The sequence below is a fragment of the Oxyura jamaicensis genome, chromosome 15 (genome assembly GCF_011077185.1).
Source record: "Oxyura jamaicensis isolate SHBP4307 breed ruddy duck chromosome 15, BPBGC_Ojam_1.0, whole genome shotgun sequence".
NCBI lineage: Eukaryota > Metazoa > Chordata > Aves > Anseriformes > Anatidae > Oxyura > Oxyura jamaicensis.
In genome coordinates, this window is record NC_048907.1 from 4,102,868 (window position 1) to 4,119,756 (window position 16,889).

A 16,889-nucleotide genomic window follows, 5' to 3' on the forward strand; every position below is an offset into this window, starting at 1 on the left:
TGGAGCTGGGCGGCGCGGCGGGCGGCGCGGCGCGGGCGGCGGCGGCGCTGAGCCTGGGCACGACGGCGCTGGGCTTCGCGGCGCCGCTGCTGCTGATGGCCGTGTGCTACTGCTGCGTGGGCGCCGCCGTTCGCCGCCACCTGCGCCCCCGCCGCGCCGAGGCGGCGGCGCGGAGGCGGCTGCTGCGGCTGATCGCCGCGCTGGTGGCCGTCTTCGCCGGCTGCTGGCTGCCCTTCCACCTGCTCAAGAGCCTCTTCGTGCTGGCCGCCGCCGGGCTGCTGGAGCTGCCGTGCGCGCTGCTCGGGCTCATCTCGCGCCTGCACCCCTACGCTACCTGCCTCGCCTACCTCAACAGCTGCCTCAACCCGCTGCTCTACGCCTTCCTCGACGGGCGCTTCCGCGCCCAGTGCCGCCTGCTGCTGGGGCTGCGCGGGGCGCGCCGCCCGCCCGCCGCCGCCTCCTCCACGCTCAGCGCTCAGACCCAGCGCTCCGAGGTGCCTTCGGGGGGCACCAAGGTGTAGCTGCCGCGGCCCCGCCGCTCCCCAATAAACGCCCGTTCCGCGCCCGTAGCCTGCTCCCTTCTTCGTCCGGCTCCGCCCGACGGGGCGGGTTGGCGGGCGGTGCCCCGGGTGCTTCCCCCTCCGCTCCCCGCAGGCAGCGGCCCCGGAGCTCCCGAGGGAAGGCTGAGACCGGGGCGGTCGGGGACCCCGCACCGGGGGGGCTCGGGTCGCTTTGGGAACGCCGCCAGCCTTCCACCGCCCCCCGTTAGGGTGCCGGCTGCTGAGGCTGCTCCGCGCGGGGCTCGGGCCGGGGGCGTCCCCTGCACCCGATGTGTCCCAGCGGAGCCGCTGCCGTGCGTGGGGATGCTTCGGGCTCTGCGCAGCACGGGCACAACCGCTGTGCACGGGCCACCGCGCTGGTCGTGCCGGTGCTACCTGCTGCAGCCGTCGCCTCCGGGTTTAACAGCGAGGCAGGGAGTTCTTCCCTTCCCCAGTGGTTCCCCTCGGCGAGGGGTGTCTGGCATGTCGACTGTCACCTCTCCAAATGACTGCTCTCACAGCCGTCCAGTCGCTGTCCCCGCTGTTTTGCTTTCCTTCCAAGCCAGGTCCTGGGCCCATCTGGCCGGGTCTGTCCTGGGCTCGTGTCATCTGTGCACTGCCATGGCTGGAGGCTCAGCTCTTCCCCCCACCACAGAAGGTCCATGAGCCAAAGGGCTGTCAAAGATTGTGTCTCAACTGGTGGCTGAGGACATGGGCGTGCTGCTGTCTCCAGGCTATGGTCATCCCAGAGGGGGCTCTGCAGTGTGTTGGGCTCTTGAGCAGGAATTCAGTGTGTTTTACAGAGGCTTTGGGGAGCTCGCACTTGGGCGGGAGTTACACTCGCTGCACTCCTGTAAGCATGGGCACATGTTTCTTTGGGCTGTAAGGAGGTTTCACTTTTGGAATGCCACGGACTAGTTGCCCCTTTCCTGCTGGGAAAGGGCAGCCCTTTTGTGGTGTCAAAGTGCTGCTGGCTGCTTTTGAGAGATGAGCTTCTCAGAGGGTGTTGCAGACTCAGAGTAGGGAGATAGTAACAGGCAATAAATCTTACTAACAAGCTACAGAAGTGCAGAAAAAAAAGGAAAGAGACCATAAATGCCCTCTTCCACCTCCTTCCCTCCAAGAAGTGCAGGGGAATAGGGGAAGGGGGGCTGTGGTCAGTCTACAGCGCTTCGTCTCTGCTGCTCCTTCTCGGTTACTCTCTTCCCCTGTGCTGTGGGGTCCCTCCCCTGGGCTGCCACAGGCAGCAGCTCTTCAAGAACTGCTCCAACATGACTCCATACCATGGGGTCCATCCATCAGGAGCAAACTGTTCCAGCATGGCTCCCCAGCGGGTGGCAGCTCCCCCCAGGTCCCCTGCTCCTGTATGGTCTCCTCTCCACAGGCCGCAGTCTCCGGCGGTGCAGGTCCACCTGCTCCACCGTGGTCTCCTCCACGGGCTGCAGCGTGGAACCCAGCTCCACTGTGGTACTCCATGGGCTGCAGGGGGACATCCTGCTTCACCACGGGCCTCACCACAGGCCACAGGGGACTTCTGCTCCGGCGCCTGGAGCACCTCTCCCTCTCCTTCTTCACTGACCTTGGTGCATGCAAGGCTGTTCCTCACTCCTCTCACTCTCCCAGCTGCTGTGTAGCAGCATTTTTTTTTTTCCCTGTCTTAAATCTGCTCTCACAGAGGTGCAAAACATCACTTAGTGGCTCGGTGCAGGACCCTTACCTAACATAGGGCAGCTTCTAGATTCTTCTTGCAGAAGCCACCCCTATGGCCCTCTGCTACCAAAACCTTGCCACATAAACCCACTACAGGTGTGGATGTGAGAAAGCTCCTGTGCTCCCACAAGAACTGCAGGGTGGAGGAAGATTAAACACCAACCCATCCTACTCTGGCTGTCCCCTGGCTCAGGTATGATGGGGCAGGGGCTTGCACAAGGCAGGCAGAGCCAGGGAAAGGACAAGAGGGGCAGAGACAAGTGAGAGGAAGCAAGGGGTGGCCCTGAAGGATAAGGGCACGGGGAGTTCCAAGGAGGGGGGCACAGCCAGAGCATATGCCCCGGCAGCCTCGGTGCTGCAGTTGGGGTGCACTGGCAGCAGGAATGCATCCCACCACGATAGCTCCTGGCCCTCCCAGGGCCAGCCCGAGCAGCTGGGCTGGGCACAGGCTGCCCTGCTCCCTGCGGGGCCAAAGACACTGCTCCTGCCAGGACACAACAGGTGAGAAGCCATCAGCCCCTCTGGTAGCTGTGACAAGGGCCCTCTGTGTGCTCACCCGCAGCAAGCTGGCAGCCCTGGGCCTTGCAGTACCTTGGCCCAGGGCTTGTGGTGATGCTCAGTGGTTCCCTTCTCTCCTCCGGGGCAGCCGCCAAAGTGACCCTTTCACGACAAGGGAGCCGATTCCAGGCAGCTGCAGCAGGAGCCGATGGCTGCCAGGAAAAGGAAGACTTCATCCTCTTGTCTCCCAGACAAACACAGCGGAGCCAACTGAGCCAAGGTCAGGCTGGGGGTGCCCCAGCAGCGGCTGGGGATGCCTCTACCATCACAGGACGTTTCCCCGGAGACAGGGCAGCACCAGGGGCTGGCACATCCACACGTGCCCACGTTCCCAGGCGCTGGCAGCCCCTGTGCAGACAATGTGACGCTTCATGAGCTTGTGGCAGTGCCTGCGCAGAGGCTCCCAGCCTGCAGTCCCCACCTGGCAGCTGAGCTGGCAGCTTCCTTTCGGCCCGGCAAACCGAAGGGGAATGGCCCCAGTGCTGGAGCCACACCGGGTGGAGAGGGCATGAGAACCCCAGACCTGCAGCACCACACAGAGCTGCCCCTGCTTCCCTTGGCGAGCAGGGCCAAAGCCACAGCTGGAGCTAGCCTGGCAGTACTGTCTCTAACCAAGCTCCCTGCAGCCCCATGCAGCACAGCCAGGCTGGGGCCCAACCTAGTACCTGCATGAGGTCGTAGGGCACAGGGTCATGCAAAGCTGCTCCTTCCCTCCAGCAGCCTGGATCCCCCCCTTGCTTTCCACACTGTTAACAGAGAAGGAGGCTCCACAACCCCCCTGGGCAGCCTGTTCCTGTGTTCTGTCACCCTCACCATAAAAAAGTTTCATCTCATATTTAAGAGGAACCTCCTATGTTCCAGCTTGCACCCATTGCTCCTTGTCCTATCATTGGGTATCACTGAGAAGAGCCTGGCTCCGTCCTCCTGACACTCACCCTTTACACATTTATAAACGTTAACAAGGTCACCTCTCACTCTCCTCTTCTCCAAGCTAGAGACCCAGCTCCCTCAGCATTTCCTCCTAAGGGAGGTGCTCCACTCCCTTAATCACCCTCGTGGCTCTGCACTGGACTCTCTCAAGCAGTTCCCTGTCCTTGAACGGAGGGGCCCACAACTGGATGCAATATTCCAGATGTTCTGTCACCAAGGCACTGTAGAGAAGGAGAACCTCTTCTACTAACCACAGCCCTTCTGGTATACCCCAGGACACAGGACTCCCACTCGGCTCCATCCCATTGACCACAACTCTCTGCCTTCCCTTCAGCCCATTTACAGTCCATCTCACTACCCGATCATCCAGACAACACTTTCTCAGTTTAGCTGCGAGGATGCTGTGGAAGACAGTGTCAAAGGCTTTACTGAAATCAAGACAGACCACGTCCACTGCTTTACCATGAGCTTGCTTCTGCATTTAAAGAACGCTGCCCCTCCACCCAGGAATGTGTAGAGTGGTTAGGGGTATGCGTCTTACCTTCATTTATAAAGGAAGTCAGGGTAAACACATTCTGAAAGAAACTGATCAGTCTCAAATTGTATGCTATTCTTGTAATATGCTTTCTTGACCTGAAATGTAGGCAAATAAGTAAATCTACCTTCTCTTCTGCTTTTTTTCCCGTGCTATGTAAAACTTTGGATTTGTCTAGTACTACATATTAGTTCTGCTTGAGATTTTTCATGCAACAGATGTTTAATTTCTTTTCTTCCTCTACAACATCTGTTACACATTCAGCCATCAGAACAACTCCAAAGGCCCATTTCATTTGGTGTTCCTGAAGGTGAGAACATCTCGGTCACGCTGTGTTTCTTTAAGCCATTAGGCTGTAGATTTCAGTTTTCTGAGCACTGACTTCATAGGCATCCTGTCCTAGCAGACCTGAGATGATGGCTAACCCAAGAACTCAAACCAAGTTATCTGTGCCACAAGTGGTCTGCTAGGAGCTGTAGTGCAGCCTCCAGCTGGGAGGAAGTTGGAAAAACACTGTCCTTGTTGCTGACCCAGGGCCAGATGCAATTCATCAGTGCAGGGCTCCAAATTACAGCACTCTAATTAAAATTACCTGGAACAGCAATTGGAGCAAAGCAACACAAACCTGAGGGAGTGACAACATAACAGAGGGTCAGTTTATTTTCAGCTGGTCAAATTGTTCTTCTGCCGTTCCAGTTATGTCCCAAAGAAACAGAAGCAAAAATGTGCAAAAAAGGTGACTGCTAAAAAGGAATCTGAACTCCAGCTTTCTCTAATGATCACAATCCATTGAGAGTCACCTAGGAGGCCACACTCTTTTAAAAGTATTTTCATTCTCTGAGCTGTTAGCATCATGACAACTCCACCTACTTACAGAGACTTACTGAGCAACCTCATTGCATTGGCAAATGCCAATCCCTTACCCCCACAACCAGCTTTGCCAGAACCCTCAAGATTTCATCCCCTCATGCTCCCAGAGACTGTTTTGATCTCCTCTGTGTTGCTCAGATTCCTAGCTTGGATTTCTCTCACCCCAGGTCAGCATCTTGGAAGTCAAAGTCCTGACTTCTTCTTCCACAGCTCAAGACCTAATTTTAATTTGCTGTCAGATTCTTATTAGAGACAACGTGCTAGGCATGATGTTCTGGTCTTTCAGGTTTAGCATATGCCCCAGATGCGAAAATGGGTACCCAGATGTTAACCTCACTAAAAACATACAGCAACCCTCCCATCATACCAGGGACAGTTCCCATTTCTTTTAAAAATAAATATTTATAAACAAAAGTAATAGATTCAAAGAACTACAATGTTAAAAACTTTCCTGCCAAAACCACAAATGTCTTTTTCATGTAAAGTCATAACAATGAGTTGTACACCAATACAAAGGAAGTACTGTCTAAAAACCCTCTCCTCTCATCAGCTGTCAGAGTCCTCCTCCGCAGGAATCCACATCTCCGTAGAAGAAACCAGCTCCTCTGCACTTCCCTAGGATGTATAATGGGGTCATTTAGTCTCCTTTTGTGATCAAGTCCTCGATATATGCATCCAGTTCATCATCTGTATTAATGTCAATGTCCTGAAACCAAAAGCACAAGAAATACTAGTGGAAGAGTGAATCTTGAAGAGCAGTGCAAGAATGAATAAAACAAAATGCCTCCTTGTACAGCAGCACAGCATCCTCTGCAACATTTGTCCTGATCATCCTTTGCATCTTGCCTGCCAGCATTCTCCAGGAGTACACAGCTGCAGACATCTACTGTGAAAGCACTGCCAACTTCCCTTCTTACTTTAAAAAGGCAGACTTTAAAAGTATTAGTATTTTTAACATTACATTAAATAATGTTTTAATATTTGATAGTATATTTAGTAAATATATTTAATCAAAGTTTTTTATTTGAAGTATTGTTTAAAGCCTTGCATTTCTACACAAGAGATTCAGAGTCTAACATCAGCTTCCTGCACAAGAATAGAACAGGAATTCCTGCAGTGACATGTTCAATAGCACAAAGCAGAAACTAATAAAAACTCTGTGCTATGTACACAACATGAAAATTCCAACTACAAAAGTCAACACTCCTCATGGCCACTAAGGCCTAGATCCTGAAAGGTGGGCAGCAACAGCAGCACTTAGTAGCTTCTGACGGGCTGGGCCCAAGTTGAACCAAACTGAGTAAGAACCAAAGCACAGCTAAATTGTAGACTAAAACATCTCAAGTGCCTGAACTGGCCTTGGTCTGGTGAAGGTTGCTACTTGTGGTGCTGTTCTTGGTCTGGTGAAGGTTGCTACTTGTGGTGCTGTTCTGGTTTCACACCCCTTCCTCACCTACCTCCTGCACTTTCTGCAGCAAAGCCACAATGTTAGTCCTCAGCTTCTGCAGTTTCTCTTCTGTCTCCTTCAGCTTTTTCTCTGAGTTGCGCAGGCTTTCTTCACAGGCTTTGGCTCGGGCATCAGCACGTGTCTGATATGAATTGCACAGGTTCTGCAGACCCACTTCATACTGTTTGAAATATTCTTTCTGTAGAAGACAAAAAAGAACAACAGATGGTACCTTAAAAAAAAGCACCGTCTGTAAAGAAAACCACAGCACCTGCAGCTTCTAGAAGAATCCAGCTACCAACATACTGTGACTGAACACAAGCTGAACAGCACTCCTCCGTGCTCTGTGGCTGTATTCAGTACCATGCTTTGTACAAGTCCAGGTAGATGAATACATACGTCAAGAAATACTGACACCTATGTAGAATTCCATACATTCCTTCCCAGAATTCCTCCATTCTTAAATGGAGGGAACACCAAGAGCCTTAAGACGCATCACAGGTAAGCTGCGAATCTTTAAACTCTGCTCTATTTTTGTGATCCTGGTCATCTGGAGAGGTACAAGGGGTGTTGGCATCCACGTTCTCTTGTTTTTCAGATTTTCTTTGCAGAAGTTGGACTTTTAAGACTGAGGCATAACATACAGGCGTGCCACCATTTCATTTCTATGTATCTCTAACCTGGCCTCTCTTAAAGAGCTTAACTGCAACAGACAGGAACTCCAGACTGTAGCAGCCAATGGGGTTCTCACACAGATGTATGGTAATAAAAAATTCCTCATCAAAATCTTCTCTCAGAAAAACTGAGGCACACTTCAACTCTTTTTTTCTCCACTACATTCATCATGCTAAGGATACAAATAGCTTCCATAGGATGCAGGCTTGCCATAAGAATGGAATGTGTAGGGGAAAATAAAAAAAACAAACTTTTTTTTCCTAGATGTACTGAACTCACCAAGGGAAATGCCAGCAACCCTTCTGAACTCATGGTACTCAGCTCCTTCTTGGAAACAGGAAAATTTGGAGGCAAGAAGTATCGCAAACAATTCCTATGCAGGAAAGAAAAAGCAAAGCCAGAGTTTGAGATTGAGAGTGAAGGACTAAAGCAATCAGGCTGCAGCAGCTCACAAGCAGCACTGTGAACCCACCGAAGGATTTGAACTAGCAAGTCTACTGTTTCTTGGTTACTGCTAGGTCCAGTGGTGTCTGGCTCAATTCTGACACATTCTGAGGTAGAAGGTTCAGCCACAACAACCCCCTCTTCCTGCTGTGTATCTGGAGTCTGATACTCTGGAGACGGAGGCTTCATCAGTCTCACATCCTCACTGCCCTTCTCTACCCTGAAAAGAAAAAAAAGGGGGGGAAGGGGATACATATGTTTTTTTCTTACATCAGCCAAATCTGAAATACTGTTAGCTTCATCAGAACCTGTACACATCTGTCACAGACTTCTAGATTACACAACAGCTGCCTCCACAGGAAGATCACACTGAAGTGATGAGCAGGCTGTACTGTGTTGCGTTCACTCTTTAAAAAGCAGATGGACAGTCCTGAGCACACATACTCTCCCTGATCTGACAGCATATTTTTGTCTTCAGCATCTGTGTAAGTAAAACAAGGTCTTCCTCCTGAAAACAAAACAAGCCTCCAAAATCTAGTAGCTGAAGATAGTTACCAGCGATCTCTTGGTGTGGTGTCTGTAGGAACATAATCAAACTTCACTTTCCAGCGTACTGCATGCTTGCCCATTTCCACAGCCGTGACGCGGCCTGTGAACCACTCCTTGTTTACACGCACTTCCACATGCAGCCCTTTATCTGAAAGGAAGACAGTAAAGATGTTTGCAAACATTCAGATGCTGGAGGGCACCTTCTGTGTGGTCATTAGAGAAGAGAGCCCCCCTCATCGGTGAGCGAACCTGCAACTGTGACAATTCTTTCAAGTGGTACAGGAACCATAAAAACACCACATTCACACAGTTCTACTCCTGCTTCGAAACATTAATATGCAAGGAAATGATATGGTATTCTCAGATACTGTTTTTCTTAGAGGTCTCTCTCCTTTCACAGTAGCGCAGCATGTCTAGATTAACACCCTCAGCATTTCTCTGCTAATATAACTCCACGATCCTTTCAACTAGGAAGGATGAGCATGACATCCATCCACACTATGCAGCCAAACAGCACAATAGTTAAAATGATGCAGCTCTCAGATTATGGGTCCTCCCAAACCACAATTGCCTCCTGTCCAATCAAGGGGTCCTGAAATTTTGTTTCATTTAGAGTCATCTCATGGTCTGGTACACAAATTTACACAAATTTTTGTTTTAAAAAGCTCATTAACAAAATGACATGTTTAACCAATGAATGTAGTTCTGCAAGAGCTCTTTTTCATTATGTTATATACAGGAAAAGGAGTTCATGGGTTCATTTCTCACCTTTCTGAGCTTTCTTCAGTTCTGCTAGTTCTTCTTCTCCAGCACTATCTGTCAGCTGTAAGCAAAGAGCTCAGATTAGCTGTCTCCTGACAAGATTTTAAACACTTGACAAATATCTTCTGCTGAAGAAACCAGTGCACTCTCACCTCTACCACAACCTCACTGGAATCCTTCTCCTCTTTCACTGCCACAAATTTGCCCCGTTTTGTCTTCTCCTTCTTGTTCTCCTCTTCCTCCTCAGAGGCCTCCTCTGTAGTACATAAGGTCCTCTTCCGGGTTGTGGAGGCCTGCAGGAAGCAAAAAAAGCAGTAGCTAGAATTCAAGTACTCTACCAAACAAAATCTTTTACGCAAGTATTTAAAATTTTTTAAAAAGCTCAGCACTCTTCATTTGATATCTTAATTGGTTTTTCAAGAAGGCTTTAGAGGGTGCCGTATGATAACATAAGTCCTCAAGCCTACCATTCCACACTTTTGTCTGGAGAAATAGTCTGGTCTAACAGGAAAAAGATCAAACAAGCCTTTATTAGAGGTGTAGAATGGCACTCTAACCCAAGAATAAAATAGGAGTTATCTTGTCCTGTGCAAAGAATGAAGCACAAATCCCACGTGACAGAGAAACATGGGTTATGCAGAAAAGTAGGTAAGGATAGTTTTTACCCCACTGAATCTCACCTGTGGGCATTTGACAGTGGCAGACTTCTTTACTGCTGGCGCCTTGGCAGTTTTTGAGCTGGATATCTCACGTGGGCTTTTGGGGTTCTGTGGGGCAGCAGTAGATGGTTTTGTTGTTGCAGCTGTTTTGGCAGGAGTTTTTGAAGTGCTGTTAGACTTTCCAGCTGTCACAGTATGGTGGTGTGTCCTGGAAGTACTGGCCTCCTCCTTGGAGAGGATGCTTGCCAATTTGGGAGAGCTAACAGTTGGACAAGCTGGAGAGCTCTTTTTCTGCTGACTGACAGACCTGGGAAGATGCATAGCTGGTGGTGGTCTGCTGGGAGCATTCTTAATTACATCAGGTAAAGGAGGAGATCGTGGGCGCTGAAGTCGAGTCAGTGACTGGGTGTTCCAAAACAAATTAGGGTACAGAGAGAGGAGACAAAAAAAAGTCAGGCTCTGCTTTTCAGTAACAGTTAAGGATAGCACAGAAGAGTACAAAGCCTACAGTGGTATCCCATTTACCTCCCCTGCACGCCTTGTAGTCACTTCCAGAGGCAGTTTTTTCAAGTCAGCTTGAGATCGAATTGGAGTGGTTTTCTATTAAAAAATGAAATGAAAAAAATCAGAAAGTTTATTTTTGAAAGCTGTCAGAACCTGCATGAACCCATACTAGCAAACAGTCATCCAGTTTAAAAATCAGTAACTGCAAAGCAGGTGTTTTCTGCTGTCTTTAAGACCTGGAATCCAGCAGTCACCCCCATCCTCCTAGAAGGAAGTGCAATCTAAGATGCTTGCTTAATAAAACAACCTCTACCCCATGAATGCCACATGGCATATGTACTATTACAGGCTGAGACGGGCTTGATTCTCAGCATCATCTGCTTGCACTAGGAAGTCCCTGAAAACCTGCTATGCTTAGCAGGAGACCTTCCAACTTACCTGCAGAGCTTCCAGTTTTTCCTGCTGCTGACGGATTTTCTCTGTCAGTTGTTTCTGCTTTTCCTCTTGTGATTTCAAGTCTTTCTTCAGAGTTCCAAGTGGTACTTTCTGCTTCTGCTCTGCAGCTTCACATCTAGGACAAAAGAAGTATAAGACAACCTCAGCAAACACAGCAGAACCTGCACCATCTCTCCCACACAGCACCATCCCCGTGTCCCATCCCCAGTGTAGCAGTAACAGCCCCCTTTCCTTTCTGCAGTAACAAATGCAGTAACAAATTCCAACTCATGCTTCAGCTGAAATTCCAACATGTTTTTATATAACGTGCAGCCACACCATTCCAATTTTTTAAGATATTGCAAATATAAGAAATTTCATTTATTATTAATTCATATTTCTGTCAGGTTAATTGATAAAAGAGCTTGTCTGCACATAGGCAAAAGAGCATAAAGGCAAATGTAGGGGAAACCTGAATAACACCCTTGCTTTGGCTACTCTCAGGCCATCACAGGAGTCACCAGCCCTTCCAAGGCCCAGGCCCACATGCACAGAGTCCCAAATGCACTTCAGGGAACCCAGATTAAGTATTTAGAGGAACAGGCACCCCATATGGGTTTTGGCAGGGCTGTCCAAGGGCAGCCTCAGCCCCAGTGTCCAGTCAATGGGAATAGCACTCCAAAGCATCTTTTGGATCAAGGGGAGGAACCAAAGGCAGGGTAAGGAGGGGATTCAGATGATTTTGGGAGGAATAAACACGGGAAAACAGAGAGATAGAAGGATAATAATGATTGTTGTCATGTAAAGAGGAGGCTGGTCAGTATGTGTGTCTGGCCATGCCCTGCACCTGATCAGCACTGTCCCATCTTCACATTAAACTCCATTTCTGGCTGTTTTCTTGAGTGAGGGGCTCTGTTCTGTGTGCATTTGTGTATGGGGGTCTGAGTGCCAACAGCTCAAGTGGGACCACAGCTCATAGGGGCCCGTGTGCCTGGGGTGCACCAGCTGCAGCAAGTGCAGGTGTGCAAGGGAACGTGTGCTTCACAGCAAACGTTGGGCCAGACATGCCAACAAGGAGGTGAGCTGGCCTGGGAGCAAGACCACAGAAGGAATGCTTACTGGAGGAAATGGGGAGTCCTAACCAACTGCTGCAGAGGGGTGTGGGATTGTAGGTAGAGGTGTGGGAGTCTCTAGGCAGGAGGCATCGGTGAAAAGCAAAGATCTGCTACTGAATGGATGGTGTGTCCAAGGTGGAAAACTGTGGGGTGTATAGTGTGCAAGTGTGAGCGTGTGTGTTTCAGGGGGTGATTGTTAACATAAGTCCACATGAGGGGGTCTGTGGGAGTTCAGGCCCCATATATCCCACTGCAAGTAACTATCAAGACAGGCTGCAGAGGGCAGCAGATATGGATGGTCCTCATCCTGATCAGAGGAGAAAGAACAGGATGAAGTTACTGGTGTGCTTTGTGATTGTGTCTGAGTGCTGAGAGTGTCTGCCTGTGTTGAGCTGTACAGCCAGCCATGTGTGGTATATCTGTGTCTGTCTACTGGGAATACATTCCCAGCCTTGCTACTGCTTTGACCTGGGATGCTGGAGATGTGGCAGCCTCTTGTTGGTCTTGCAGATTTGACTCTGCCCCCAGGAGTTTCCATCTAAGGACATCCATCCTCAGTGAAACAGCCCCCGTTAAAACTACATCACAGCATGAACACACAGAGCTACAGGGATGTTATCACCCATACTTTTCAAATGACAAGTGCCAAAAGGAAGAAGCTAGAAAAATCAGTATTTTCCCAATATCAACGTAAACACTTTTTGTAGCTTTTCTGGTTAGGGACATACTAAGGTTTTGATTCCAATTAACAGATTCTACCTGGATTCATTTGCATTTAAAACACTAAACCAAGGCACCCGAATTACAGCCTAATCAGCTTCTCTCATTATACAAAGATAAGAATCAAATTCTAGCAGTGTCTTTCTCCACAGACAGAAAGGAGAAGCCTAGAGCAATCATTTTTCTTATTCAAAAAAGTAGTGAACTCTGCTTAATCTTATAGTCATGAAACACACCTTTGGTATGAGAATCAATGTGCTGCTCCCTCAAGTGCACAAAATGCCATTCTCGGGCTCACTACAACTCAAGAGGTGTTGCTCCAGATTGTGTGCCCAATGAGTTGGACCAACAGTAGCAATAGAGACAACTGAAAAGACTGAGCACTGAACCCATGTTGCTCCCAGCCTCTACTTAAGACTATTCTTCAGTTACTACCTATATTAAAGCTAACATGCATAACCTGTAGCTACAATCATATCTCCAATGGCAGTGCAGAAAAACCATAAAGGAACTAAATTTCACGGAATCACAGAATGGTTGACATTAGAAAGGACTTTCTCAAGACCATCTGGTCCAACATCCCTGCTCAAGCAAGGACACCTAGAACTGGTTGCCCAAGGCAGCTTTTGAATACTTCAAGGAGGAAAACTCTGAAGTCTCTCTGGACAACCTATGCCTATTATCACTCCCATGGTGAGTGACCTTGAATTTCCTGATATTCAAGGGGAAGCTTCTGTTTCAGTTTGTGCACATTGCCTCTTGTCCTGGCACTGGGCACCACTGAAAAGAGCCTGGCTCCATCCTTTTTTCACCTCTCCTGAGGTATATATAAAATTGGCGAGATGCCCTCTGAGCCTCCTCTTCTTCAGGCTGAGCAGTCCCAAGCCCTCTGAGTTTCCTCACAGCAGAGGTGCTCCAATCCTTTCATTTTGTGGTACATCACTGGACTCTCTCCAGCACGTGCATGTCTCTTGTACTGGGCAGCCCAGCAGCGGATACAGTACTCTAAGACTGACCTCATTAGTACCTCACCTCATCAACCTCCCTGTACGTGCCTGCAACACTCCTCCTGATGCAGCCTAGGACACCACTGGCCATCTTTGCCACAAGGGCACATTGCTGGCTTATGCTCAGCTTGGTGCCCACGAGGTCTTTTCCTGCAGAGATGTTTTCAGCTGGACTCTCCCAGTACGTCCTGGTGACTCAGACTGTCCCCTCTCCTCATACAGGTATAGAATTACTGTCTGTCCCTCCAATAGTTCTCAAAGAATCCATGACTGGGGGAAAAAAATGTGCAAATAAAGGCACACTGCAGAAAATTCTTTACATTAACCAATTCTTACCTGTCTTGTTCAGGATCAGGGTTCATAGAGCATACCCAGCTATCAGGGTAATTCTTCTCCACTGAACTCAGCTGGAATGGGAGTGTTCGCCACTTCAGACACACATCTGTTAAGGTAAACACTTTGCAAGTCAGAAATATACAGCTTAAGCCATAAAATCAGCTTTTACCCCATAGCACTTCTCAAGCCTATTTAAAGTCCAAGGACCAGACCAATTTCCTAAATATATCCAATGGCAATTAAGACCAGTGGCAAATAGATGTCAATAGAAAAGGTCAAGGAGAATGACAGGAAAGCTCCTCCTATTTGGGAAGTTTGATGGCCCTATATCAAAAGAGAAAGTGCTTATATTGAGACCTCCCTTCTTCCAGCTGGAACAAGGGCTTAGCCAGAGCCATTCAGGGGTGCACAGAAGAAAATCTGCATTAAGTTTAAAAGATGACTATAAATGGTTCCCTTCTGTGATGACATCTAGGACCATTTAACAGACCAGTGCGGAGTAAAAGTTATTTGACTACTTAGCATTGCCTATTGGGAAGTTTTGGATCTTATCCTGTTGTTGGGATGGGTGGCTTTGGTCAGTTCCAGTTCACATGACATTTTGAAGCCCATTCTCAATTCTGCTACTGACCACACCAGTCCCATTCTGTAAGTGCACCTGAAGAAGAACCTTCTTTTCCTGTGCAGGAAAGAAACCTTACTTTAAGATGTTTAAAAGCATTCCAGCAGATACAAGCAAGGGCAACTCACAAAAGGAGACAAGCCCCAGAAGGGAGCAATGATAGAGGAGGTCACCTCAAATCTCCTACCCATTTAGCCACCCCCCAACTGCAGACAGGATTTCCCTCCCTCTCTCTCCCTTTCCCAGGGAGGACCAGCCTCCTAATTGCAGCCTGGTCAGACGCACCACACTGAATCGTGGTAGGAATCTCCATGGCTCTTCGGCGTTTGTAGCGCAGTTCACTAGATGGAGGCTGGTTCCAGTTTGCTGACAAATAACCAAATTCATCCCAGAACTTGATGATACCCCTCTGGGCTGGAAAACAAAGAAACCCCATTCAGTATGGAGCTATTATCACAAAAATCACCACCTTCACTCTTGGTTGTCCTCCCCCTTAGTTCATTTCCACCCACCAAAGCCTCCCCTTCCAGCAGCTGGTAAAAGCAGCTGGTGAAGCTTCATTACCTATAGCTACATCTTTCCAATACTGAGCTAAATGCTCTCCCATGGCCTTCAACAAGTGTCGATATTCTTTGGCATCAGCAAAGTCTTGTTTATTATGGGTTGGTTCCAGAACCAAATAGGGCACATCCACTACACCTACTACTCCACCACATGCCCTGGAAGAAGAACATACAGTTATGAACATCATTAAACTACTACGTCAGTGTTCAGACAAGAAAATAGTGGATTACAGACACACGTTCCTGCAGTAGTACTACTCTGAACTTACTAGCTTCCTAAATCAGACTTGATACTCAGAGTTGGTATTTTGAAAGAAGTAAGGTGGGCTCAAATATTTGTATTTGCTTTCAAGACCTATTCTCCCTGTCCCTAGAATGAAGTAGCATTGCTACCAGTATTCATCTGTTAGCCCCAAACATCAACGCCAAGCATAAAAGCCTCATACTGCTCTAGGTATGACCAAAATCTGTGGTCATAAAAAAGAATTTTTTTTTTTTTAATTGGGAAGCTAGGGAAATACTGAGAAATAAAAATACATTTTATTTGCCAGAATCCAAACTAAAGGCTGATAAAATGAAAAGGTCTCATGCTCATTAAGAACGATTATAGCAAGGCCAAAGTTATGTGTGGGAACATGCCAGACTTAAGCAAATTATTGCTGAAAAATCTCCGAAAACTCACATGCCACCCTCCAGCTGTGGGCCCACCTTCTCATACATCTTTATCAGCCGACTGCAGTTATAAATGAACATGCCATCCAATTCACGCTGCTCAATATTCACACCAAAAATAAAATTCAGTTCTTTGGGTTCCTTCAATGCCCTGTAAAAGAATGAAACAGAATCTCTGAGATATTAAAAATAAAGATTTTGGAATCAAAATTATTTGTTAATTATTAATTATTAGACAAAGGGCATGAAAATTCCAGCACCTTTGAGCATTAAGGTTTTGCTAAAAACCTGTCCTATATTCAGCTATTTCTAACAAGAAAACAACAAAAAACTGAATCACATTACAACTGAAGACATTAAAAAAATGACTTTGCAATCCAGACACCAATTTAGGCTGGACAGTATCTGTTGAAGCAATTTAATTATTCATTTGGATACGTTTTCTCCTACAGGAATGGATTTTGGTTTTTATTTCAGATCTACTTTTTGAAAATAATTGCAGTTGAGTCTTATGAAAGTACTGTTAGGCACAGACTGGTCCTCTGTGATTTTGGTTTGTACCTTCTAGACAGAAATAAATGCTAAATCAAGCATGAAAATTAAGATTTTGATACAAAACTACAGTTTTGACATTCAGATTCTTAGAAAGTTCTCATAATTACGAATTTTATAATGTTATTCAAATTCAAATAATGTTATAATGTTACTCAAAGCTCGAAAGCCGGAGAATACAACACACAGCCAAAAAGGACCTTTTTTTTTCCCTGGAAATGACAGGATAGCAATTTGCATGATTTCTATCTTATTGTGATGACTTCAACAGAAGTTGGCCTCAACTACGTAAAGCAGAAGAAACACTCAAAGCATGTGGAGTGAACAACCTGATAAAATCAGAGCTTTCAACTGCCTTTTACTCACCGCTGCTTTGCGTCTTTAATCCTTTTCTTTACATCAGCCTCCCGGCGCAAGGTTATTGCAGAGTTCTGGACTTGACGTAATGTCACCTGCCAATAGGTATTTCACAGTGAAACTCTGCTGTGAAATTCATGAAATTAACTCACCTACAATTATTCCCCCTTCAAAAAGATCTCAGGAAGAATTCACCAGCTGTGGAGGACAAAAATTATCACACCAAAACATTCAGGGTAGCACCAGTTGCTGCCTTCCTTAAGCAGCTATACAGTTGCTTGGAAGAAAACATCCAAATGCAACTAAATGCCTAATGTAACTAAAACCA

General features: G+C 47.6%; 2 protein-coding genes and 1 long non-coding RNA gene across 4 annotated transcripts in view; 1 reads left to right on the forward strand and 2 right to left on the reverse strand.

Annotated features, from left to right (window-relative positions):
* The window catches only part of LOC118175032 (apelin receptor A-like), a 5,977-nt gene extending 5,415 nt beyond the window's left edge, over positions 1-562 (forward strand). The window contains exon 2 of the mRNA XM_035340894.1: positions 6-562. Coding sequence (XP_035196785.1) covers positions 6-521 — 516 coding nt within the window. The 3' untranslated portion in view covers positions 522-562. The remainder of the gene's footprint in view (positions 1-5) is intronic.
* Positions 563-4,411: 3,849 nt separating this feature from the next.
* Positions 4,412-4,895, reverse strand: LOC118174955. The gene is made up of 2 exons (XR_004754818.1): positions 4,785-4,895; positions 4,412-4,649 (listed from the first exon to the last, which is right to left on the reverse strand). It is a non-coding gene; the product is annotated as an uncharacterized LOC118174955 (long non-coding RNA).
* Positions 4,896-5,233: 338 nt separating this feature from the next.
* The window catches only part of MORC2 (MORC family CW-type zinc finger 2), a 47,469-nt gene continuing 35,813 nt past the window's right edge, over positions 5,234-16,889 (reverse strand). The window contains exons 13-27 of one of the 2 annotated variants that reach the window (XM_035340752.1): positions 16,571-16,656; positions 15,663-15,803; positions 14,982-15,136; positions 14,703-14,831; positions 13,796-13,901; positions 10,621-10,753; positions 10,204-10,278; positions 9,700-10,080; positions 9,172-9,312; positions 9,026-9,080; positions 8,264-8,405; positions 7,737-7,928; positions 7,544-7,637; positions 6,600-6,788; positions 5,234-5,757 (exon numbers count right to left, since the gene is read on the reverse strand). In XM_035340752.1, the coding sequence (XP_035196643.1) occupies positions 5,689-5,757; positions 6,600-6,788; positions 7,544-7,637; positions 7,737-7,928; positions 8,264-8,405; positions 9,026-9,080; positions 9,172-9,312; positions 9,700-10,080; positions 10,204-10,278; positions 10,621-10,753; positions 13,796-13,901; positions 14,703-14,831; positions 14,982-15,136; positions 15,663-15,803; positions 16,571-16,656 (2,088 nt within the window). In that variant the 3' untranslated portion in view covers positions 5,234-5,688. Of the gene's footprint in view, positions 5,849-6,599; positions 6,789-7,543; positions 7,638-7,736; positions 7,929-8,263; positions 8,406-9,025; positions 9,081-9,171; positions 9,313-9,699; positions 10,081-10,203; positions 10,279-10,620; positions 10,754-13,795; positions 13,902-14,702; positions 14,832-14,981; positions 15,137-15,662; positions 15,804-16,570; positions 16,657-16,889 lie in introns of both variants that reach the window. The other variant, XM_035340751.1, reaches the window with a different exon arrangement.